The sequence below is a fragment of the Panthera uncia genome, chromosome F1 (assembly GCF_023721935.1).
Source record: "Panthera uncia isolate 11264 chromosome F1, Puncia_PCG_1.0, whole genome shotgun sequence".
Taxonomy (NCBI): Eukaryota; Metazoa; Chordata; class Mammalia; order Carnivora; family Felidae; genus Panthera; species Panthera uncia.
Window position 1 is genome coordinate 34443740 of NC_064813.1, and position 25782 is coordinate 34469521.

The 25782-nt window shown below is 41.6% G+C and overlaps 2 protein-coding genes across 3 annotated transcripts in view; both read right to left on the reverse strand.

The window, feature by feature from the left end:
* The window catches only part of C4BPA (complement component 4 binding protein alpha), a 43128-nt gene extending 37875 nt beyond the window's left edge, over nucleotides 1–5253 (reverse strand). The window contains exon 1 of the mRNA XM_049635052.1: nucleotides 5162–5253. The gene's annotated coding sequence lies outside the window, so the exon portion shown is untranslated. The remainder of the gene's footprint in view (nucleotides 1–5161) is intronic.
* Nucleotides 1–25782, reverse strand: part of C4BPB (complement component 4 binding protein beta) — a 32364-nt gene that overhangs the window by 5714 nt on the left and 868 nt on the right. Inside the window, exons 2-7 of one of the 2 annotated variants that reach the window (XR_007458802.1) lie at nucleotides 19445–19622; nucleotides 18746–18922; nucleotides 17358–17534; nucleotides 12107–12200; nucleotides 10501–10627; nucleotides 5162–9941 (exon numbers count right to left, since the gene is read on the reverse strand). Coding sequence is in view for 1 of the 2 variants with exons in the window: in XM_049634275.1 (XP_049490232.1) it covers nucleotides 9789–9941; nucleotides 10501–10627; nucleotides 12107–12200; nucleotides 17358–17534; nucleotides 18746–18922; nucleotides 19445–19622 (906 nt within the window). In the remaining variant the exon portion in view is untranslated. Of the gene's footprint in view, nucleotides 1–1750; nucleotides 9942–10500; nucleotides 10628–12106; nucleotides 12201–17357; nucleotides 17535–18745; nucleotides 18923–19444; nucleotides 19623–25782 lie in introns of those variants that run through there. The other variant, XM_049634275.1, reaches the window with a different exon arrangement.

The following is a 25782-nucleotide window of genomic DNA, read 5'->3' on the forward strand; positions in this document are numbered from 1 at the left end:
ATTCATGTCTCAGCCTCACGCCGAGGCCACAGGCACAGTGCTGGGGATACAAGAGGCCAGTATGTGGCCAGGCCCTGGGGCATGGGCTCTGGAGTCAGATCCAGGCTATGTGGATTGAATCTTGGTTCCACCAGATGGGAACTGTGTGGCCCTGGGCCGGATACGCAGCTCCTCTAAGCTTCAATTTCCTCTTTTATAAAATAGGAATGAAAACTATACACGCCCCTCGGAATTGCTGCGAGGTAGCTTGGCGTGGTGCACAGCTGGAACTCAGAAAACACTGAGAAGAAATGTTAGAGAAGGAAGTGAGGGGATCGGGGTTGGCATGTGACCCTAACGGGACCAGAATTCCTGGAGTCAAAGCATCATCAGAATAATGATATACAATTGTAATGACGTCTGCCTGCATCACAAGGGAACTTCAATTAAACCCCAGCGCAGAGGAAAGCCCACTTGGACTTGACCCAGAAGTCATTGGTTGGGTCTTCACTGTGGCCTTTGGTGATCGTGAGACCCAACACTACACACAGAGCAGAGACTCTGGCACCCCTGGGGGCCTGTTCTGGGGGGTTCTTTTTCCCCCAGTCTTCATCATCTTCCGGAGAGGAACTCACCTACTCCCGTGACGATGACCATCACCCAGGAATCACTCACAGACCTCTGAGCCCAACTGTCTTCTGTAGGTGCAAAAACTTTCACGCTTCATAAACTCTGTCGGTAACAAAACTCTTATTCTGCCCTATTCAGTCCCATATGTAAATTTTGAGTCTCCAAACTGTCAAAGTTTCTACAAGTTAGTCAAAGAAATCTAGGCAAAATAAGGAGGAAATATTTTGTCTTCCCCTATAGCCTCACAAAAGCAGGTACCTGCATCATAAAACTGACCTTGCAGAGGTTATTTCTAAGACTTTAGAGATCATTACTCTGCCGCTTGACTGTAACTTTCAACTCTGGAAAAGTCTACGATTCCAACTGGTTACCTTCACAAATTATTTTTTGTCTGGGATCATATTTAAATTACATTGCTGCTTTTGACTGTGACAAACACCTGTGAGTTTTCTTTGCAAATCCAGAAATAAAATCAGCGCACTTGTCACATGCAATCCTGAAAGTAAACTCAAACTTTTCACTCTGTTGGGTTTCTTTTTTTAAATATCAGCTTTATTGAAGTGTAAGTGACTAAATTTTAAGATTTTTAAAGAACATATCACTCTGATTTCATATTTGTGCACCTTGAGAAAAGACTCCCCCGCCCCCGCCCCGGCCACCCATCTTTTTATTTTTTTAATTTTTCAATGTTTATGTCTGAGAGAGAGAGAGACAGCGTGAGCAGGGGAGGGGCAGAGAGAGAGGGAGACACAGAATCCAAAGCAGGGTCCAGGCTCTGCGCTATTAACGCAGAGCCTAAAGCGGCGCTCGAACCCACGGACCATGAGATCATGACCTGAGCCGAAGTCGGATGCTTAACCGACTGAGCCATCCAGGTGCCCCACCACCCATCTTGTTGATGAACACATCCACCATCTCACACACTTATCCTTTTATTGTGTGTGAGAACATTTAAGTTTTACTTTCTTGGCAAATTTCAATTATATAATACAGTGTTATCAAATATAGTCCGTGTGTTTTATTTTAGATCCTCGGAACTTCTTCATCTTATATACGAAAACTTATAACCCTTTACCAAGCTCTCCCTATTTCCTCAACCCTCCAGCTCCTGATAACTGATTGTTAGATTTCTTATTGAAGCAAAAATCTTTTCTCTTCTCTTTGTTTTTTTTTTTTTTCTTTTAAGCTTAAGGTCTAATTCCCAAAGTCCTAACTGCTTCCTTTGTATCTCCCAGGCACCTCGAATCCATCATATCCCAAATGAAACCCACTGTCTTGTCTCCAACACACTTGACCCCCGTGTCAGAGATCTCAGCTAAAGTAATCATCTCCACGCAGCCGCCCAGACTAGAAACCTGAGTCATCCCAGCCTCCTCTCTCTTGTCCCTTCCCATATTCAGAGTCTCCAAGTCCTATCACGTTGGCCATAGCAGCACTAGAATCTGCCACTCTCTCCTACAACCCTTGTCCATAGTCTGGGTTTAGGTTGCCATAATTCCCTTCACCCACTCTCGGCCACTGCAGAAACCTCCAAACAGGTCTAAGCCAGCTTCCAGGCTGATGCTGTTATATTCCTAAAAAGCAGTTTGCTTGAAACTCCTGTGGTCCTCCGTTTACAAGGTTTCCATACCTCTCCCAAACATCCCTCTGTTTCTGCTCACTTGAAACACTGCACTTCAACTTCATGCAGGTGCTTACCTTTCCCAAAACACATCCTGGATTTATTGAAACACCTGCAAGCATTTGCATATAATATCTCATGTGCGTGGATGCGCTTAACCTCCAAACTCCTCTTAATTCACTGTCCAGGTCAAATGTCACCTCCTTAATGATGAATTGTCCAACCCCACTGAGAAATATCAGCCTCCTCCAGGCTCCCCTAGTATTTTGCTGATGCCTCAGTTGTAATACCACATTGTATCGTATCTTTCACTATCTATTCACTTTTGCCTCCTAAAATAGATTGTGGGTCCCTTGGAGACAAGGATGCTTGTTCAACTTCCTGGTGCTGATCTGATATTGGACCCGACACATAATAGTTATCCAATAAATGTGACATAAATAAATCAATATAGTTTTCCCTTCCGAGTGAGAAGGATTAACTGCCTTCCTGAGGACCAAATGGAATAATATCTGTGAAGTGCTTTGCAAGTTGTGAAGACATAAATGATACAGTGAGCCCACTTTCCTCACTGGTTCTTAGTGAACTAAAGAGTATGGTGACTCGGTGGGCCAGGGGTGGTATCCACCATTTGCCATCACTATTCCCTGTGGTTCCTCAGCAGAACCCGCACAGGATTCAGCAGACCACAGAGGATGGGGTTGGAGGCTAGGACTTGTGAGCCAAGGACCTGAATTTGAGCCTCAGTCAATACCACAGTCTAATTCTGTGATCTTGAAGAAGCCATGTCAGCTCCTTGGGTCAGTTTCTCATCTCACAAATGATGACAGGAAACTTAGATCATCTTTCCATTCTGTACAAAGTCTAGAATTCTATTAGCTGCCCACTGAAAAGCTAAGACTTCCCTAGTAAATATCCTCGCATTTCAATGACATCATCACCTTTTGAATTCCAATAAAAGTGAAACCAACTCAAGAGCTACAGTCAACGTGACAGGTGTGTGGTGGAAAATACCATTGGTGGGGTGCCTGGGTGGCTCAGTCGGTTAAGCATCTGACTTTTTTTTTTTTTTTTTACTTTTTTTTCATGTTTACTTTTGACAGAGAGAGACAGAGCACAAGCAGGAGAGGGGCAGAGAGATAGGGAGACACAGAATCTGAAGCAGGCTCCAGGCTCTGAGCTGTCAGCATGAGCCATCAGCACAGAGCCCGGTGCAGGGCTCAAACTCATAGACTGTGAGATCATGACCTGAGCCGAAGTCAGACGTTTAACCGACTAAGCCACCAAGGTGTCCCTGAGTGACTGACTTTTTATTTCAGCTCAGGTTGTGATCTCATGTTTTGTGAGATTGAGCCCTGCGAAAAGTCAGTCACTCAGGGACACCTCGGTGGCTTAGTCGGTTAAACGTCTGACTTCGGCTCAGGTCATGATCTCACAGTCTATGAGTTTGAGCCCTGCACCGGGCTCTGTGCTGATGGCTCATGCTGACAGCTCAGCATTCTCTCTCTCTCTCTCTTTCTCTCTCTCCTTGTCTCTCTCTGCCCCTGCCCTTCTCTCTCTCTCTCTCTCTCTCTCTCTCTCAAAATAAATAAATAAACATTTTTTTAAAAAATGTTATTGTTAGGCGTACTGCAGTACAATTTGAGAGGCGCTAGGAAAATTCTCAGCCCCCAAATTTCTCCTTCCATTAGAGATTATTTTTTTCATTTTTTAGAGGGAGAGTCGGGGAGAGTGGCAGAGAGAGAGAGAGGGAGAGAAAGAGAGAGAGGGAATCTTAAGCAGGCTCCACACTCAGTACAGAGCCCCATACAGGGCTGGATTCCATGACCCTGGGATCATGACCTGAACCAAACTCAAGAGTCAGACACTCAATCAACTGAGCCACCCAGGTGCCTCAGTTAGAGATTACTTTTTAAGCATGTGTATTTATTTTGTCTACGCTTCCTCTTTTAAAACTCGGATGCCTCTGGAAAGGGTAATATTTTTCTTCAGTCTCAGCTGATATCTCCTTGTTTATACCTGCACACTCAATCACATCACTTTAAGATTCCAGAACTAGCTTCCACACTTTCACCTCTTTCCTAGAATCTCTTTATCTACATCAGCTCCTTGCTTGTGTGCTCATATTATATTCAAGTGTATCAAACCTTCTCTGATACTTCTGCCCACTCTGGATACTTGAATTGTCATTCTCTTTGTACTACCATATTTAGCGAAAGAACGGGAGTCAGCTAAGAGTGGTCAAGGAGTTGGAATGAGGACAAGAATAGTACTGTGTCTTGCCCAACCAAGAGAGAAGGAAATTTGAAGAAGGAAGGGTAATCAACATTGCCAGGTTCAGAAAGTGAGGAAGAGAAAGGAGGTGAGAACAGTTAAGGTGTCTAGCTTCAGAAACTAACTGGAGGCTGACTGACGTCTTCTCATCATCAAATCAAAAGATCTTTCTTTGCTGGTGGTGGTGGAGGAGACGTGGAACGGTTCATAAAATCTCCGAAGGACACTGCACCAATTTTTAGAAGGTAGACTATAAAAACCAGGTCTTCTATGGACCCCTCTGGGTAGTCTGGTCTACCTGTCAGAGGTATCCTAGTCTTAAACTCCCCTATGTGGAGAGATAGTAAAGAATCAATGAACCAACACGCTCGACCTTTAGATACAATAACAAGAATGACATCTTACTTCCTTTCTGCTTTAGTTTATTAATATGCATTATTATTCCCCCATTTCTAGTAAAAAAAAAAAAAAACAAAACATTGAGGCTCAGAGGGATTAAAAGTACTTGTGAAATCACATAACCTCCTAAAAACTTCTGGAAAGATTTCTGCTGCAAATACCCCCAAGTGTTTGTTTGTCTTATCTTTCTAATCTTGTCCTCTTTAAAGGGCCGAACCACCAGCCTTTTCCCCAAGGTACCCCAAATAATCCACTGACCTGGGGGTAGCTGAGGAAGAAGCAGAAGACTCTGTCGTGGTGTCTCAGGTTGTTTCTCAAGGGAGAAAAGCGTCTGGATCTCTAATAGCTTTACTTCCTCCCCAGATCAGAGTTTACCAGACTACCCTGAAGCCAGCTGGTAATTGCACCACCAAAAAGTCCCTGAATTCAGCCCTGTAGCTGACTGGTCAGGGATGGCTGAATTGTAGTGGATGGGGAGAGACTTTCTACCAGCCTCGTGAATGATTAACGGAAATAAAACACGGGTGTTTACCTAACCCTCTTCCTCTGCACAAACCCTCATCCTTGATAACATGTTGCAATCACTTATTTGCTCCTCCGCCAACCATTTCCCCTAAGTGGAAAGATAATATGAACTTGATGCCAGAATTCTTTTTTTTTCTTTTCATAATCACAAGACAGACATCCACAGTGCACTCCAGCTAGCCTAGAAAACTCGGATACTGTAGGGTTGAGACTAGGTCCACGAAAATGATCCACTTCCCATGATGGTAGGTCCAGCAGGCCCTCCTGGGGCTCAGGAACTGGTGACTTTACCCTCTGCAGGTGTTCATTCCACCCCAAGATGGTAAAATGGCGGTGGGGGGGCGGTTAACAAATTCACTGAATCCCTGCCATATGCCGAGTTGCCTGGAACAAATCAGCACTCAATACGTGTTAATTAACGACTACCCCCACAGCTACTACTGCGCGCTGGTCACCAGATGACTTCCAGAAGTTGGTCAATTATTGAACGCTGCTCAGAGAAATGCAATGAAGGGCCAGCATGCTGGTGATCATACAGATCTAGGAAGAACCCCAAACTCTGACATTATCTAATTAACGTTTTAATCCTCAGGATTAAGATTTGTGTGCTCAGGAGATTGCTATTAAAGAGCAATTTTTCCCGATAATTTCCCTTTTTCTGTCATAAACACCAAGAGTCTCATGAAGGTCTCAGAAAAGATGGAGTCGAACCACCACAGAAGCTTTGACAGAGGTAGGAGATTTGAGCTGGGCTTTGAATGAAAAGTGGAAATATTAGATGAAACTGAGAACGCTATTAGAGGTTAAGAGAACATAACCAGGTCACAGGGTGAGACAGATTTGTTGACTGACCAAAATGAGAGTAGAGGAGGATTCCAGATTGTGCCAGGTCTTGAGAGCTAAGTCGAAGGAAATACCACCTTTCAAGGGGAATCTTCAAAATACCATTTCCCAATCTCTTGGAGTGCTTTTCCTTACTTTCCACAGTGACTGCTCCAAATTTTTCTCTTCAAGTCACCAAATGGTCTTCCTCTCAGCAGGCGATATTGCCTCCTACTCTACCAAACAATCGTTCCTCGGCTTCTTCCCACCTGAGATTTTCTCTCCTATTCATTCTTGTTTCAGAAGAGATCTCTTTTGCTCTTTTTCTCATTTTCGAGGTGACTTTCATCCTGAAATATTCCCCAAATCTTGCAAAAACCTCAAATTCCATTGATCTTCTGTCATGAGATACTTAACTCCCCAGGTCTCCTGTGTTTCCTGCCTACTCTTTCTTGTTAGTCCCTCCCTGGCCCTCCCGTTGTGGCCTTCCAACCTGACTTCTTCCCACACTTGTGGACACAGCTCTTTCAGGAATGTCCTTATCTCCAAATTCAAATTTTTTTTAACTCATGTCACGATTTCTTGGCAGCCCCTAATCCTGCTGCTAACCTCCTTTCTGAAACACTTCTCCTTTGGCTTCCATCGCCCTAAACTTTCTTGATTCCTCTCTTACTAAATGCTTCGTTCTTCTTACCTCCTTTTCTCTTTCTCATCCCCAAATATAGATATGTCCCAGGTTCTCCTTTTCAAAAATTTTTCTCTCCATATATTTCATTATTGTACCTGCTGTCGTGGCTTTAACTCTTCCCTGTAAGAGAACTATCCCCACAACTACCTCTTTTTATTTTTTATTTTTTATTTATTTATTTTTGTTGAGACAGAGAGAGACAGAGCATGAGCAGGGGAGGGGCAGAGAGAGAGCGAGACACAGAATCCGAAGCAGGCTCCAGGCTCCAAGCTGTCAGCACAGAGCTGGACGCAGGGCTCGAACTCACAAACGGCGAGATCATGACCTGAGCCGAAGTCAGACACTTAACCGACTGAGCCACCCAGGCGCCCCCACAACCACCTCTTTATACCTGATTACTCTCCTAAATGCAGACTGACAGTTTTTGTTGCCTATTGGACATCTTACAAACACATTACACTAGCACATCCAAAGGGAACTACTCATTTCCTGTCCAGAAGCCTCACCTTCTGACCCCAAGATCAATCCAGGCTTCCAGGAATGGAATTTCAAACTCAACTTTAAACTCTTCCTCTCCCTCATCCTCCAATGTTTGATGAGTCGAGAAGTTTGATGAGTTGTTTTTGATTTTCCAGTTCTCCCATGTCTAGTTTTCTCTTTCTATTTCTGCCACCACCCAGTTCAGGTCACCATTGTCTTCTCCGGCAGCCCTTTATGTGGTTTCTCTGCCTCTGTTCTTTTCCTACTTCGACCTGTATATACTACATACTGTCATGAAAGGAATCTGTGTTCGGTCCCTATCACTTCCTTTCTTGAAAGCCTTCTATCTCGGAAACTAATTTGACAATAAATTTCATATAATAAAAAAAAAAAACTCATCAAGTTGAACACTTAAATAAATGCACTTTATTATTAAAAAAAAAAAAAGAAAGCCTTCTATCTCTTCTCACCGCCTATCAAATAGACGTCAAAATCTCTAACATGCTCTTTAAAAGCCTCCATAAACGGGCTTTAATGTATCTTTCCAGCCTTCTTTCTCATCACTCCCCATGCTTTATCCAGGCCAATCCAGGCCATGTGCTGTCCCCTAGACATGACCCATCCTTCCTGCCTCTGCACAACATTTTAAAAAAATCATTATTAGAAACTTTCTTTCTTTCTTTTTCTTTCTTTCTTTCTTTCTTTCTTTTTCTCTCTTTTTCTTTCTTTCTGTCTTTCTTTCTTTCTTTCTTTCAGAGAGAGAGAGAGAGAGCACACGCAAATGGGGGAGGGGGCAGAGGGGGGGAAATCAATTTAAAACGTGAAAGAACTTTCAAAGAATCAATACCTGCAAGTTCATTATCCTAGGACAACTGTTTTCATTTGTGCCTTGCTATCGCCTGGCCCTTCTCTACAAGAATAAAGATTTTACATAAATGCGATCATAAGTATTTAGTATTATGTATTCTACTTTTACTTAGGATTATATTTTTAAGATTTTCTGATCATAACACCATCGAAGGTTGCGTTACATTTGGTATGCCATAACTTACTAAAACATTTTCCTAAGATTTGACATTTCAGGTGTTCACAAGGTCTCACTAGTATAGACAGTATAGGGAATAACAGAATGAGCGGCTTCAAATTAAAAAATCATTTTGTCCAAGTTAGACTAATCTGAGGAGTGGGTTTACTTGGTTCAGAACTTAAGACTCTTTACGACTCTCTTGCTATATTTCCCAAACCTTCTTTCAACTTGCCACGTCCCCTTCCTTAATTTTCATCTCTCAATCCTCCTCAGTTTTTTTTTTTTTAAATTATTTATTTTGAGAGAGAGAGTGTGTGCACGAGTTGGGGAGAGGGGGAGAGAGAGAGTTTTAATCTCGATCTCACGACCCTGGGGTCACGACCTGAGCTGAGATCAAGAGTTGGATGCTTAACCAACGGAGCCACGCAGGCCCCCCAATCCTACTCACTTTTAAAGGCCCAACTAACCGTGACTTTTCTTAACAATTTTCCTGCCTCCGCTTCCTCCCAGACAGGAGGCCTCCTCCTGGAAGCTGAGCTCCCATGGCACATTCTTCTGTGAAAAGTGTTTATTACATTCTAACCACCCTGAATGGATGATATGCGTCTATCATCTTGTGTCTATTAATAGACTGCGGGCTACTTGAGAGTTTCTTATTCCGATGTCTTATTCTCCTTCATAACTACACCGAGGGATGTTCCATTAGTTCGAGCTCTCTTAGGCGTTTTCTTTGTATTTTATCCAGGTTTCCTATGTGTTTTGGTAGAGAACAAAGTGAGAGATGGGAGAAGTTTGTCATAACATGTCAGTATGACATCTTGGTAAGAAAACCTTAGGATTCTTGCTTATTCTGCCCTCAAAAAAAAAAAAAAAAAAAAGAAAGAAAGAAAGGAGAAGAAAATACGTTCACTTATTTTTCACCATCTCAAATTTCCGATGCCGGGCTGGGTTTCATCTAAATGTGGTAAGCAATATTACTGCAGAAGATTTAGAAACGTGGTTCCGTAAACAGGATATAGGGGAGACTCAGAAGACACAGTTTAGGTCCTAACTCTACTTTTGTCTCAATAGGTCTTTTTAAGGATATAGTTATTCGGAGTCTATTTTCTCAAATTGAGAGGTTAATTTTTGCCTCATAAGTGTTGGTTAATTTGAGGTTATTTTGTGCCTCACCATTTGCGTCTCATGAAACTATGAGGCATCCCCCTAGCTGGGATCTGAGCTTCCCATTCTCCTTACGGACTGGAAATTAAATCCTTCATTCCCCATTGATCTGAAACTGGTTTTAGAACCAAGAAGAAGGTTTATTCATAGGGTGCTTTTCTATGACCCAGCCTGCTCAGCTATAATGTCAGGGCATCATTTTTTGGCTGCAGCTTGGCTTTCTGAATTTCCAGAAAATATTTTACTTCCTCCATCGTTAAGGAATTTTCCTTGAGTCTTTTCATAAAGTTCCGCATGGCTTTGCAAAGGTCTTTTGTCTCCTGAAAGGCAAGCTGAAAAAGAAATTTTTTTTTTTTTAAGTAAGTTACAGCTTAAGAACTGAGATTCTCTGAAGCCATATACTCCGAAGCTAATGCGTAGCGTTTAGGTCCCTGATCTGGGTATTCAACGTGATGAATCACTTAAATTTTTCTAGCTTATGTATACTTATTGTTATCCCAGTAATAAAAAAAAAAAAAAAAAAAAAAAAAAAGAGGGATCTATAAAAGGGATCTCAATGAAAATTGATCTGTTCAGGGTTTTTTTAAATCTAGAAGAATTTCAGAGACTTTTTACAGCAATACATACAAGTCTAAGACATGAGTATATAAAACTCGCTCTATAAAGTCCATGAGACAATAACCCTTACCAACACGTCCTCATGAGGTGTTTGTGATGATGGTGGTGAATGTGAACTTCTCATGTAAAAATACGAATTAATAGTTTATGATCCCTCTTCTACAATCGGGCCAAGGCCAACTCTTCAAAAACATCCCACAGTGAATAGATATTTACTGAGCATGTGCCAGGAGATACAACTGTGAACAAGGCAGACAAAAGCCTACTACTTACAAGCACCCGCTCAAACTTGGTCTGTGGAATTGGTTTGGGAGCTTCTTGGATCAACTCACAGACTGGAAGTGTACTGCTCCACTCCCCATCAATGCACCGTTGGTCCCGCGTGCCCACCAAGTGGTACCTGAACAGACATTAGAATGGCAACAACACTTAACCTTTCCACCTCTGATCTGGGCTAAGGCAGCCAACTAAGGTTGGTTTTGTATAGTTGTTTTCCGCATTTCCTATGGTGATAGGATCCACCTCCCCGAGCCTTAATGAATGCTTAAGTTATTTCAGTATTACAAAGCAGCCATCAACTAAAGTCACTCTCCTTTGGGGGCTGGAGAGGACCCAAGTGATAATTCAGTCTGTAAAACACGGACCAGTGAGATCTGAATACGTGTGTTCACACACAGTTGTTGGGTGGAGAGGGTGAGGGATGAAGTGTTTCATCATTCAATAACTTAAAAAAACATCTGCCATCTACTCTCTAAAAAGGAGTGGAAAGCTAGAGAAAATCCTCAAATAAATCTTAGGAAGGAGATACAGCTTTTAATCAGAAAAAAAACATGCCCACTGGAAGTTTATAATAAGACTGAAATGCTAGTGAAGCAACACGACCCCGAGTTAAGAAGGTTGAAGCCGAGGAAAGAGTAGGTAATCGGTAAGCTAGAGGATGAGGTAGTCTAAATTAAGGTTAGAATTTAATTAGGATGTATTAAAGCTCTATAAGTCATTCTCTTCCCTTTCCTTTTTTTTTAAAGGATATATATTTTTTTAATTCAAAGAGGAAACCATTGGGGAGGAGGGTGGCAAGCTGGGACAATAAATCATTCTCTTTCTTTACCTCCATGTGTTCTGTGTTTCTTTGAGTTTTTGTGCTGAGAGTCTTTAGAAAAAAACATACATTTTAAATATCTTCTCTTGTCTTTTTTTTTTTTTATTTGAGAGTGTGTGCACAAGTAGGGGAGGGGCCGAGAGAGGGGGCAAATGAGAATCCCAAGCAGGCTCCATGCTTAGCCCAGAGACCAACATGGGGCTCGAGGCCATGACCCTGGGATCATGACCTGAGCAGAAATCAAGCGTCGGACACTCAACCCACCGAGCCACCCAGATGCCCCCGTCTCAACTAAGAGAAAAAAAATGTAATACTTTAGGATAAATACACTAAATACTTTAGGATAAAGACATGAGTCTATCTTTTAGAGATTGGGGACAGCTGGCGGTGGCCAAAGCAGCTCTCGTCAGAATGAGCTCAGACTCCTGAAGCAGTAGGAAGTCAGGGCACGAGGTGACACAGGCTGGGTCACTCCCCACAACAAAGCTACCAGTCAATGGGCAAGATCTCACTTTGTGGGGTTTTTTTTATAATTTTTTTAAATTTTTATTTACTTATTTTGAGGGGGGGGAGTGAGAGAGAGAAAGAGAGAGAGAGAGAACGTGCTCAAGCAGGGGAGGGGAAGAAAGAGAGGGAGAGAGAGACTCAGAGCACAGAGTCCGCCCTGGGGCTCAACCTCACAAACTGTGAGATCATGACCTGAGCTGAAATCGGATGCTTCACTGACTGAGCCACCCAGGCGCCCCACGATCTCACATTTGAAAGGCTGCAAACACTTACCTGTCTTCACAGTAATAAGTAATGGTCGAACCTAAGTTGAAATCTCTTCCCTCAAAATAGCCATGAGCCGGATTCCCAGGAGGGCCACAGTCTCCTGAGAAACAGGAGAACAGGAATGACGGTCATGAGTTACGCTCAGTTAACAGCACCCCCTAAGTTTAGCTGTCTATGCGGGATCTTAGGGCACCTTCTCCATTCACTTCCTTCTGGTCAGAATCATGTTTATCCTGGGAGAGACTGCCTTCTCCTGCTCATCCGCTGAGTGATTAGGAATGTGGGAGTGCTTTCTGATTGGCATGAGTTTTGAGGAAAGGAAGTTTAAATTGTAGAGATCGTCAGGGAACAAGAAAAGAAAAATTAAACCAGAGGTAGAGGTGGGAGTTGCAACTCCCTAAGAGAGGAGATAAATGGTGGGCGTTCAAATGGAGGCTGATGTTCTCTGTGGGACAGAAGTGTGCAACACGAGAGCTTCAGAAACGCAGGATACAACTGAGAGGAAAGAAGATGAGTCTATAAAATTGTGGAAAGAGAGTTGGACAAAGTACGAGATGTTGTGAATTTTGGGTTCTGCCTCTTCCACGACCCATGATTTTATCCTTCTCGGTTTCCCTCCTAACCTATGAGATGAGCAGGTTAAACAGAATTATTTCTTAAGTCCCTTTGAGCTCTGAGATTATATACATCTAAACATGATGATCAAGGTTAAAGGGTGAATGAAGAATAATTACGTAGGTATATATTTATGGAAACATAAATGCCTTCAAACCAAATAGTTGAGTAAAAACAGCAAAGCATAAGAGAATATGTGTTAGTATAGTACATAGTATGTGATACTATGTATTATAATAATACATACAAATTGAAATGTAATTATAATAATAGCATAAAATGCTATTTTTGTAAAATACACTCATGCATCAACGTATATGAACAGAAAAAAAGCCTGAAAATTATATATCAAAGTACTCTGTTACTTCTGGGCAGTAGGTTTGTAGGTAATTAAATGTTTTATTTTCTGTATTATTCTACACCACAGATGTTTTCTTTGAGAAGTTAATAAATAATTTTTAGATCAAAAACTGAGTTCAAAAGCTGTATAGAGGAAAGGAAAAAGGATTTCCATGAGTTGATTAAGGAACCCCAGTACAGACAGGGCTCTCCTGGTAACTTTTAAGAGTACAGTTTTCAACTGAAAGAGATAATATGGATCTTGGGCCTAAGCAGAAAAGAATCTGCTTTACCCGGGGACCTAAGGAGCTTTCTTTAGAATTGGGCAATGAACTAACACAAAAAGACAGAGATCCTGCATTTCAGAGCTAGAATGGGAAGTCCTGAATTAAAAGAGATTAAAAGAAATAAATTCTTTAAACCTGTGTCAGGCTAATAATAATGATGTTATATGCTTGTAATTTAACTGCCTACAGTATATATGTATGTTTCAAGTAACCCCTAACTCCCTGAAAGAGGCTACATATAGTTTGTGCTTTTAAACTGCTTATTGGGGCACCTGAGTGGTTCAGTCGGTTGAGCATCTCTTGATTTCAGCCCCAGTCATTATCCCAGGGTCATGGGATCGAGCCCTGCATCAGTCCCTGTGCTGAGCATGGAGCCTTCTTAGGATTCTCTTTCTCTCTCCCTCTGCCCCTCTCCTCCACTCACGCTCTCTCTCTCTATAATAAAATAATTTAAAAAATTAAAAACAACAAAAGGCTGCCTATTATTTTAATAGCTACTGCCAAAATATATCTACAGAATGATATCTCTTTTCCTCACTGACATAAGTGACTAGCCCCTCATATCATGAACAATGTTAGGTGAAATCATTTTTTTTTATTTGCTAATTTGATCAGTAAAACATGTGTATCTAATTTTACTATTCATTTCTGTAATTATTAGTTATATTCATTATCTTTCCATAAATTTGAGGAACATAAATGCTGTTTGGGGCCTAATCTTGGAATTGTTTAGCCTTAAAATTTGCCAGAAACATAGGGGAAGGGAAGCAAAAATGAGATAAAAACATGAGAGAGACAAACCATGAGATTCTCAAATACAGAGAACAAACTGAGGGTTGCTGGAGGGATGTTAATAGAGGGATGGGTAAATGGGTGATGAGCATTAAGGAGGGCACTTGTTGGTATGAGCAATGGGTGTTAAATGTAAGTGATGAATTACTAAATTGTATTCCTGAAATCATTATTACACTATGTGTTAACTAACTTGGATTTAAATTTAAAAATAAAATAGGAGCGCCTGGGTGGCTCAGTCAGTTAAGCGTCCGACTTCGGCTCAGGTCACGATCTCATGGTTCATGAGTTTGAGCCCCGCATTGGGCTCCGTGCTGACAGCTCAGAGCCTGGAGCCTGCTTCGGATTCTGTGTCTCCCTCTCTCTCTGCCCCTCCCCAGTTCATGCTCTGTCTCTCTCTGTCTCAAAAATAAATAAAAACATTTAAAAAATTAAAATAAAATAAAAGAAAATAAATAATAAAAATAAAAATAAATAAAAAATGGGCCCCAAACCTTATAGACACCTCATCAAAGAACGTATACAGATGGAAAATCAGCATATGACAAGATGCTTGACATCATTTGTCATCCGGAAATGCAAATTGAAACAAGGAGATACCATTATACAACCATTAGAATGGCCAGTCAGGAACACTGACAACACCAAATGCTGACAAGGATGTGGAGCCACAAGGCCTCTCCTACGTTGCTGGTGGGAATGCAAAATGATACAGCCACTTTGCAAGACAGTTTGATGGTTTCTTAGAAAAAAACTAAATCTACTCTTCCCACAAGAGCCAACAATCGCCCTCTTCGGTATTTATCCAAAGGAGCTGAAAACTTACATCCACACAAAAACCTGCACCCGATATCTATAGCAGCTTTCCTCATAAATGTCAAGACTTGGAAGCAAGCAGGATGTCCTTCAGGAGGTGATCGGATCGATAAACTTATGGTACATCTGGAAACGGGATATTATTCAACGATAAGAGAGAATTAGCTGTCAAGCTAGGAAAAGACATGGAGGAACCTTAAATGTATATTTCTAGGTAGAAAACAAGGCAGTCTGAAGAGGCTACATACTATATGATTCCAAATATATGACATTCTGAAGAAGGAAAAACTATGGAAACAATAAAAAGATCAATGGCTGAGATGGGTGGGGGAAGTAGAGAGACCAATAAATAGAGCACAGAGGATTTTTAGAGCAGTGAAAAGACTCTGTATGATATTATAATGATAGATATACATCATTACACACATGTCCGAACCCACTGAATGTAAAACACCAAGAGTGAATCCTTAGGTAACTATGGATTTGGGGGGAATATGATGTATTAACATTGGTTCATCCTTGGTAAAAAAAAAAAAAAAAAAAGTACTAATCTGGTGAATGATGTTGACAATGTAGGAGGCTGTGCATATGCGGGGCTAGGGAGTGTATGGGAAATGTCTATACCTTCCCCTCGGTTTTATTATGAATCTAAAACTGCTCTAAAAAACTAAGTCTGAAAAAAATTAAGTCTTCAAATCAATAAATCTGTAGTGTTAGATATGTACCTTCCCAAAGGAGATTGCAAACTCAATTTTTTGTTTTATACCTTTAAATTTGAAACTCTTGGGGTGCCTGGGTGGCTCAGTCGGCTAAGCGGCCGACTTCGGCTCAGGTCACGATCTCGCGGTCCGTGAGTTCGAGCCCCACGTCAGGCTCTGTGCTGACGGCTCAGAGCCTGGAGTCTGTTTCGGATTCTGTGTCTCCCTCTCTCTGACCCTCCCCCGTTCATGCTCTGTCTCTCTCTGTCTCAAAAATAAGTAAACGTTAAAAAAAAAAAAAATTAAAAAAAAAGAAACTCTGGGTAGAATTCCATTGCAATACCAGTCTGTCCATGCAGGACCACGGTATATCTTTTATTTAAGTCTTATTCCATGTCCTTCAGTAAACTTTCATATAGGTCTCATGAATGGAATTATTTTTACATTTCAATAGTCACATCATAATTATTAGAAAGTAATACTATTGATTTTTCAATATTTATTTTGTGTCCAAGAATGAAGTTTTTTAGTAGAATTTCTTGGATCTTTTAAGTATGTTTTACAAATAAGTATATCCTGTGACTTACCAATCATTCTAGGAATCTATCCTACAGAAATAATAGCATAGACATAAAGATATATGTATATGTATATGTATACATACATAACATTCGTTTCAGCATTGTTTGTAATAGCAAAAATACAGAAATAGAACAAACGTTCATCAATACTAGAGATATGGAATAACTGATGGTGTATCCACATTATTTTTTAAAAGCAGGAGATAGAAAAAACAAATAAATAAAAGCAGGAGATACAGCCACATATACTGATCGAAAAAGATTCCCATGTATAATGTTACATAAAAAAAAAATTTAAACAATACAAAGCACAAAGTCCCATTTTTGTAAGTGTATATGTGTGTAGATGTGTGTGTGCGCATTTGTTTATTTTAAATGTCTGCATAAACATAGGAAAAGACATGAAGCAAACACATTCCTACTAATTTCCTCTGAGAAGTGTGAATTACCATGTTAGAAGGAGGTACTTCTAATATATGTTAGAAGGAGGAGGTACTTTTTTTTTTAATTTTTTTTTCTTGAGAGACAGAGACAGTGTGTGAGCAGGGGGAGTGGCAGAGAGAGAGGGAGACCCCGAGTCCAAAGCAGGCTCCAGGCTCTGAGCTGTCAGCACAGAGCCCAAAGCGGGGCTCAAACTCATGAACCACGAGATCAACACCTGAGCCAAAGTCAGACACTTAACCCACTAAGCCACCCAGGCGCCCCTCAACTCTTATTTTATATAATTTTGCAATGGATGAGATATAGTCCTCTTCCCCTGTTTTCATGTATTTTTCAAATAAGAACTGTAAGGCGTTATCATGAAACAAACAAACGAACAAAGAAAGTCAGATGCCCCAAACTATCCTGTGTTGGACTTAGTAGGAAAGGAATCCTACTTGAGAGGGGAAATAAAGTGTTCATTGTTTGGATGCTGTTTGTTTCACTGGAATATACCATTTGAGGTGAGTTTTGGCTCTGTGAGCTCCATTTGTTTTCTGGCTTCCTCCGAGATCCCAGACCCTTCCCAGATACAAAAAAAAAAAAAAAAAAAAGAGAGAGGAAAACATCATTGCAGGGATGTGACAAATGCCTAGGGTGTCCCTCTGGTCAGTGTCTTTGGATTGGTGCTTGTTTCTCTGACACTTACTGCTTTTGCAGATGGGTAAGGGAGGCATCCAGGTGTGGTCGTTCATGCACTGACTCCAGTTGCTGCCCTGGAGGATGTAGTTCTCATGGCACTTAAAAGTGACTTTGTCACTCACATTCACAGGACCTGAGAAACTGGGTTCACCATTCACCAGCACAGGGTCAGGACAGTGGCCCACTGAAGAAGAAAACAGGAAGTGATCGGAAAGAGCAGGAGAAAGTCCGCCACTGCGGAGGCTAGACCTCCTCAGTCTTCAATGAGAGAATAGAAATCAGAACTAAAACTGTACTTTATAACGGGGACTCCTCCACGGTACCAAATCGTATCAGTGCAGGACGCGAAGGGACTAGGTTGGCCTGAGTGTGGTAGGAAAGGTCTTGGTCATGCACGAGAGTGACAGTTGGCACTTGAACTTACGAAAAGTAACTAAGCACATAACTGGAAATGATCAATAGCATGTTCATCATCCTGGTAAGCGTTGCTGAAAATACTTCACCCTATGCTGGAGGCAAGTTTTTCCCTCCCTTTCCTCCATGAAGAGACACATCACTCATCAGTTTGTACTTTGTTTCATTTTGCTTCCCCCCCACCCCCCACCCCCCACCCCTCACCCCTCCGTGAAAAAAACAGGAGAGAAGGTGAACTTGTTGGTATAAATAAAGGATAAACATTTGGTGTGCTTTACTCTAGGTATCAAGGAGAACAAACCCAACTATTCCTAAATATACTAATAATAACGAGGATATTGACCAGTTATTCTCTGTCTCTACAGACACCACAAGTGAGTTTTGTGAATGTGAGCAAATCACTTGGATCTCAGTTCTCACATTTGTAAATTGAGAATATAAATGTGTCCCAGTTCAAAAGTCATATAATGGATGAAATAAACTATGACATATTTACTTCAAAATAATAATCATGCAAAACAGAATCGTTGAGAAAAAAGATTAGTTACATGTTGACAGTTGTTGAAGCTCAGTGATGAGTGCATATGACCTGATTTTGCTCTTTTGTCTTTTGTATATGTTTACAATTTTTATGTTATAGAAATTCTATAAATAGATTTCTATAACATAAAAATTTTAAAGGAGTATGATATTAAATTAGACCCCCCCCCAAAGCCAGTTTTAATATATGGTAGAAATTCTTCCCTCCCTGCAGGGGTGATTGAGTCTATTAATTCTATTAATCAACTAATTAAATCAACACTGAGGAAGAGCTGACCATGTACCTTGTAAGAGAAGTTCCACCCTGGGTTGCTTTAAAAATTAATTCCCAGAAGTTGAGAATTTTTGTCTTATAAAGTTTTAGCGCGGCCTGCGGGAGGTAGGATGTGTAAGAGCGGAGCGAGATGACAAGATACACAAAGAAACAAAATTTCAACTCACATTGGCATGTGGGAGTGGGAGTGGGAGTATTCCACTCCCCAGAGGCATTGCAAATAAAGGTTTTCTCTCCTACCAGGTGGTAGCCCTTGATACAAAAGTAAGTCCCCAGAATTTGTCCTTCCACCTTCTTTGCGACAAATATGCTATATCCCACTGGGGGAAGTTCTGGACAGTTCTCTGTTGGAAGGAAAAAGAAAACAGATTCACTTGGCATTATCACATGCTGTGGCGAGGCCCCTTTAGACAGCCATCCGAGTGTCCTTTTCCTGGATTATTGATTCTCCTTCCTTGTACAATTCCATGTCCATGTATATCCCCATCCCCCCCTTCCCAAGAATTCCCAAAGTTTTGTTTTCAAAAGGATAACAGGCATTACATTCAGTTCAACCATGAAGATACAATTCCCTTTCCAAATAGCATTTCTGGAGTTTATAACAGACAAGACCTCTCAAGATTTTGAAACTGGTACTTTTTGGTACCAAATTGGTACAGTTAACCACCCACTTCGTAGAACAGAATTATCATTAAATATTTACTAAGCCCCTACTGAGTACAGGGCATTAGGCCAAGTCATTTGACATTTTTCAATAAAGGAAATACATTTCATTGACTTAAATTTCATTAAAACCATAGACAGCATGCTTCGTACCCCGCAGGCTGATATTAAGTACCCTAGAAACTAATCTTAAGCATACGCACCGTATGAGGCAGAAACCGGCCACACAACCACAAGATAGCACACAACCCGCAAAAACATCTTGCGATCAGTTGCTTGACCCAGGCTGGAATTAACCCAACACAGACAACACGTGGTTTGGATCAAAGTAGGAGATACCAACCACCTCCCTCCTGGAGATGTTGTATTGATTTCTCTTCCCTAGGAAGAATGAAAAAAAAAAAAAAATTCTACCAAAGGAAATAAGAACAGCTGTGAGGAAGTCAGTACAGGGAGGGATTTTGCAAAAACACAAAGGGGCGGCTGATGAGCCGCCCGTTTTAAAATTCAGTTTTAGAAACTGCCTGGTTGTGTCATGCAAACCCAGTTGACCAGGCCCTTTGAACTGCAGACGGGCCAGATGGTGTTACCCTGACTCTCAGTTCTGTCAATATTTGCTCGTGTTTACCATCCAGCTTCTGTGACTCTCTCCAGCGTTGCGGGCGGGGGTGGGGGGGGCCAATCTCTGGTGCTTTGCCAAGTGAGACCCAACCCTGAGTGCCACCTCTCTCAAATACCAGGTGCCCCAACAGCACCGAAGGCTGAAGACGAGAAAGCTCAAGGAGTGAAACTAACCTTACCTTCCTCTGACCTTCCGGATCTATGGCTCCCAGCAAGGAGCTGATCCCAGTTACTTCCAAACCTGAGAAAAACTCCAGTCCTGCGGGGACACTTTGTCCTCATTTGCCAGGCCTGTGCCAGGGTTTCCATCCTGTGGGTCTTTGGGAGGCAGGATTTAGCCTGAGTCCAGAGTCAACCAAATGATTTTCCAAGGGAAATAAGGGAAAAGCTTTGGTCTCGGGAATTAAAACATGTAGAATTGCTTTTGGGCTCTCCTACCTTTTATTCATTTATTCATACATTCATTCGTATTTATTTAATTATAGCAATTAGCTGGTTGTCCGTGCTCCAATTATAAAATTGGGGTAAAATTCCTCCAAATGTTTAGGTTTTAATGAAATAATATAAAGCATCATAATAAATATAAAGCATAAGGACACAGTAATGTCTTTTTGGGGTGTTTTGGGGGATGTTTTTTATTTTGAGAGAGAGCGTGAGAGTAGGAGGTCCAGAGAGAGAGGAAGAGAGAATCCCAAGCAGGCTCTGTGCTCTCAGCACAGAGTCTGATGTGGGGCTTGATCCCACCAACTATGAGATCAGGACCTGAGACAAAATCAAGAGTTGGACGCTTAACCGACTGAGCCACCCAGGGGCCCCTGGACAGAGTAAGGTCATAAATGTTCTTCTCTTCTCCGTCCATTATCATTACTTTATGATGATTTGTTCATGTGTTCTCCCACACGAGACTGTTAACAACTCTAGGACAAAGATTGTGCCTAGTGTATTTCTATGTCCTTTCTTGGCACTCCATAATGCAAAGCAGAATTGTCTGCTAAGTAAATCTGAGCAATGCAGTACAAATAAAAAGAATATAGTCATACAGAAACTGTACCACAGCCCCTCAAATCCATACTGATAATGTATCATTTACTGTATATTACCTTTATGATTTCTCCATATCTTATTTTCACTCAAATAATATGTGAATTCCTATAGGGCAAGTACTCTCTATTTTTTGTCTTTTTTTTTTAATTTTTTTTTTTACGTTTATTTATTTTTGAGACAGAGAGAGACAGAGCATGAATGGGGGAGGGTCAGAGAGAAAGGGAGACACAGAATCTGAAACAGGCTCCAGGCTCTGAGCTGTCAGCACAGAGCCTGATGCGGGGCTCGAACTCATGGACTGCGAGATCATGACCTGAGCCGAAGTCAGACGCCCAACCGACTGAGCCACCCAGGCGCCCCTTTTTTTTTTGTTGTTTTTTTAAAGTAGACTCCACAGCCAGCATGGAGCCCAACATGGGGCTTGAATTCACAACCCTGAGATCAAGACTTAAGCTGAGATCGAGTCTGACACTTAACTGACTGAGCCACCCGGGGCACCCCTAGTGCAAATACATTTTACAGTATAATTCTCAGGGGTGCCCCAGGTGGCTCAGTCAGTTAAGCATCCGACTCCTGATTTTGGCTCAGGTCGTGATCTCATGGTTCCTGAGACAGAGCCCTACACTGAGCTCTGCAATGACAGCCAGAAGCCTGCTTGGGGTTCTCTCTCTCCCTCTCTCTCTCTGCCCCTCCCCCCCTTGCACGCTTGCTCGCTCTCTCACCCTCTCAAAGTAAATACACTTTAAAAAAGTGAAGTATAATTCTTGAAACAGTAAATAACATGATACTCATATTAAGTATAACATGAGCATGTGTCAAAGATTTTGCTCATGAATTAATGAGAGAACCATTAAGAAAGAGGCTACAGCTAATTCAAAGAAGAATTTGAGGAACAGAGATTTATGTGTTCAGTCAAAGGCCTTCTGAAGTGACTCTTCTAATCGATGTAAAACTGACTAATATCATACATGGCAACACCCTGTAATATTTGGAATCAGCTTTTCTAACTCCCGGAAATTAATTGAATCTCTCTCTTCTGAACAAAATTCATTTGCTTTGTTATCAGGAATCGTTTACATTGTTTTCAGAAAAAGAATCATTTGCATTCCAAATTAACCTCTAGTCTTATAGAGGTGTAAAAAAGACGGATTGACAATCAAAATTTCTCACTCCTGTGAAATTGATGATCCCTGAGAGGGTCTACAAAACAATACTCAGTCACCTACTGAAAATGTCTCCAGTGATTTCTTTTTGTCTCTTTTGTCAAGCTTCGAGTAATTTTTCTTAACACACTACATATTCTACTTCTTGAGGAATACAAGTTCCCCAGTACCTACTGTATATATTGTTTGTACAATACATGATTTTAAAAAAACAGAAAATTGGGGCACCTGGGTGGCTCAGTCAGTTAAGCGTCTGACTTCAGCTCAGGTCATGATCTCACAGTTCGTGGGTTCGAGCCCCACGTCGGGCTCTGTGCTGACAGCTCAGAGCCTGGAGCCTGTTTCAGATTCTGTGTCTCCCTCTCTTTCTGCCCCTCCCCTGTTCATGCTCTGTCTCTGTCTCAAAAATAAATAAACATTAAAAAAAAATTTTTAAAAAACAAAATTTTGTTTCCTCCTAAAATTAGGAATTTGTTTATTCCTAAATGAGAAATTCCTAAATACCTAAGAAAATAGAGCATTATTACAGGAAATAATTGCAAGTAATTCTTCATCTCAATGGTTTATTTCAGATGCATATTAGGGCTTCAGAAAGGCACTATATTATTTAGAATATTGTTTTACTAATACTTCTCTATGCAATGTAAAAATATTTACACTAAGTGAGATATAGAGATTACAAACAACCTCACAAAGTTTAGGTCCGATTTTCCTGTCAAATAAATTAGGAGAGAACTTTGTTTTCAAAGCTTTTGAATTTTAGGATTACATATAAGGGAATACAGGACTGCATGTTTTATTATGAGCATCTGAGCTTAGAAAAATTAATGAGAATTCAGAAACCCTTCTAGACCTTTGGACGTTAAGGACAGTTTGATCGAATCCAGATTGTTTTCTGGAGAACGGGGCTAACAGGTCAAGTGCAGAAGTTGTACTGACTGGTTAGCTTGCTCCACGAAGGAATGGGCCGACAGTGGTTAGTGGAAGGCTAAGACTAAGATTAAGACTAAGGAGGTGAGCAGGGATGTCAGCCAGGGAGTTGTGGGAAGTTAAACTGTTGTGTGCACGTGAGTTTTCAAGAAAATTGGGAAACGACATTTCGACAAGTTCTCTGGTATGTTATGAGTGGATTCCCTTTGGTCTTTGTCATGATAATTCAGAAAAGATTTAAAATGCTTCTCCACCTTTTTTTTTTTTTTTAAATATATATCAAGTTGATGTGTCTTGAATACCTCGCCAAGAAAAACCTGGGCCAGAGAAGTAACCTTTACGCAGAGTACGTGAGAATGAAACGAATATAAATTTCTTTAAAGGTCTAATTGTTCATGAAACGTTGTAGAATAACCATTGGCGGGGAGTCAAATGAGAGACTTAGTGTGGCCTCTGTGCCCCTTCCTGTTGGTGACCATGTAGGCAGGATTCCGGTAGCTCCCCAATAGCTATGTGGTACTGTTGGGGTAGAATCATTTTGAGGATAATATGTTAACTTCACAGAAGGACAGAGGGGCAGAAAGTCCTGGATGACTGGGGAAGCTCCATTCCAGTCCTAGACTGTTTCTTATCTCCATACCGCTTCTCTCCACACTTCATTGTGGATGAGAGTAACCTTCTGTCACAGGTAAGGTGCTGTTCTCTGGGGTTTGCTGGCACCTTCTAATCTGAAACACTGACGAATCCAAGAAAATAAGGGTCTACCAGTGTTTGAGTAAAATGACCCAGGAATTTAAATTCAGAGAAGAATGTTGTAATAGACCTTATTAGGGGTGACGGGGTGGCTTAGTCGGTTAAGCGACCGAGTTCGGCTCAGGTCACGATCTCGCGGTTCCTGAGTTCAAACCCCGCGTCGGGCTCTGTGCTGATGGCTCAGAGCCTGGAGCCTGCTTCGGAGTCTGTGTCTCCCTCCCCAACTCATGCTCTGTCTCTGTCTCTCAAAAATAAACAAACATTAAAATTAAAAAAACAAAAATAGACCTTACTAAGTTATGCCCAGAGACTGTTTCCCTTTCCAGCCATAAATTCTAAAAAGGCAATGGACAAAAGAGGAGAGAACCTGGCAAATGAAAACTGAATGTAAACAAGAACGTAAGAGGTTCACTAATGAAGAAAACGCAAATGGACGAAGAAGCTGTTGTTCTCTGCAGGCTGTGTGGTTGAAGGCACTACATGCTTTGAGGCAAGGCTCTATGAGATCTGCAACACTGCTTCCCGTGCTTGTGAAATTATTTAATTGCAAGGAGGAACTGGTCTCTTGAAGGTGACCTAGCTGTCGCCGGCAAGGTGCCGCATAATACCAACAGGGTAGGTAGGTGCCCTTGGGAACTGGAACGGAACTCTGAAGTGAGTTGCCCTGCCTGTGGTGATGAGCAGTGGGGCATCGGCTTCAGGAAAACAAAAGGAGACAGACTATGCACCTTGAAAAAAAAAAAAAAAAAACCCCCCCGGGGGGGGGGGGGGGGGAGGCTTAGTGAAACTATGTTGTTACGATACAAATTCCTAAATATTCTACAATGTCTGGTTTAAAAATCTAAGCGTTTCAGAATCCCATATATTCTTCTCCTCTGCTTAAAAAAGTTAATATCAAATAGATATCTCCTGATTTTTTTTTTCTTAATGTCAAAGAAAAGAAAGGGAGATGGGTTGTGTCATTATCATCTAGCTCCTGCTTTGCTGCCCTGGGGTCACGACCTCCCCTAAACTATCTGTGAAACTTACATGCATCTACCTTTTGGGGGTGGGGGTCAGGGGGCCCTTAGCTTTCCTCAAATTCTCTAATGAGTTCAAGACCATGAAAGTGGGTTTGTGGCAGGATTCTCGCACCGAGAGTCGTGGCACTGAGGCTTTTCTTTCCAGGAAGCCATTTTATTTGTGCTGGCACTGCTCACTTGGGTTCCTATCGGAACAACTGAGCCCCGAATGCCACGTGGCATAGTTTTTAATATACTTTTTACTTTTTTGTCTCCCATATATGGTAACACACAAACATGTAGTCTGAGGGGCGCCTGGGTGGTTCGGTCGGTTAAGCCTCCGACTTTGGCTCAGGTCGTGATCTCCCGGTCCGTGAGTTCGAGCCCCGCGTCGGGTTCTGTGCTGACAGCTCAGAGCCTGGAGCCTGTTTCAGATTCTGTGTCTCCCTCTCTCTCTGCCCCTCCCCTGTTCCTGCTCTCTCTCTGTCTCAAAAATAAACGTTAAAAATTTTTTTTTTTTTTAAAAACATGTAGTCTAAGTGGTCTCCTATTACGAGGTCCAGAGGGATGTTGTCACATACATGTATAACCAGGTTGCCTTGAGGTTTTGGGTTTTTTTTCTTTCCTTAGGGAGGGGACCCTACCACGGGTTGGACGGTGCAGAATACTTCGAGACAATAAAGCACAGTGATGGCTATTGCTGGATTCACACAGGAAGTGCCGGTGGGGTCGTCACCAACCTGGCCAAGCTAGTGAGCCTGAAGGCTGATCTTCTCACAGTGAGTCCCCAGTGAAGATCCGGGAGAGGTTAAAGATCTGATATAATAATTAAGGCTACAGAAATCAGACAAATAATGACCACCACCCAACACCGGGGCACTGTCTGCAGAGTCATTTTTTAATACTGGTATCTTTTTTTTTTTTTTTTTTTAACGTTTTATTTATTTTTGAGTCAGGGAGAGACAGAGCATGAACGGGGAAGGGTCAGAGAGAGGGAGATACAGAATCCGAAACAGGCTTCAGGCTCTG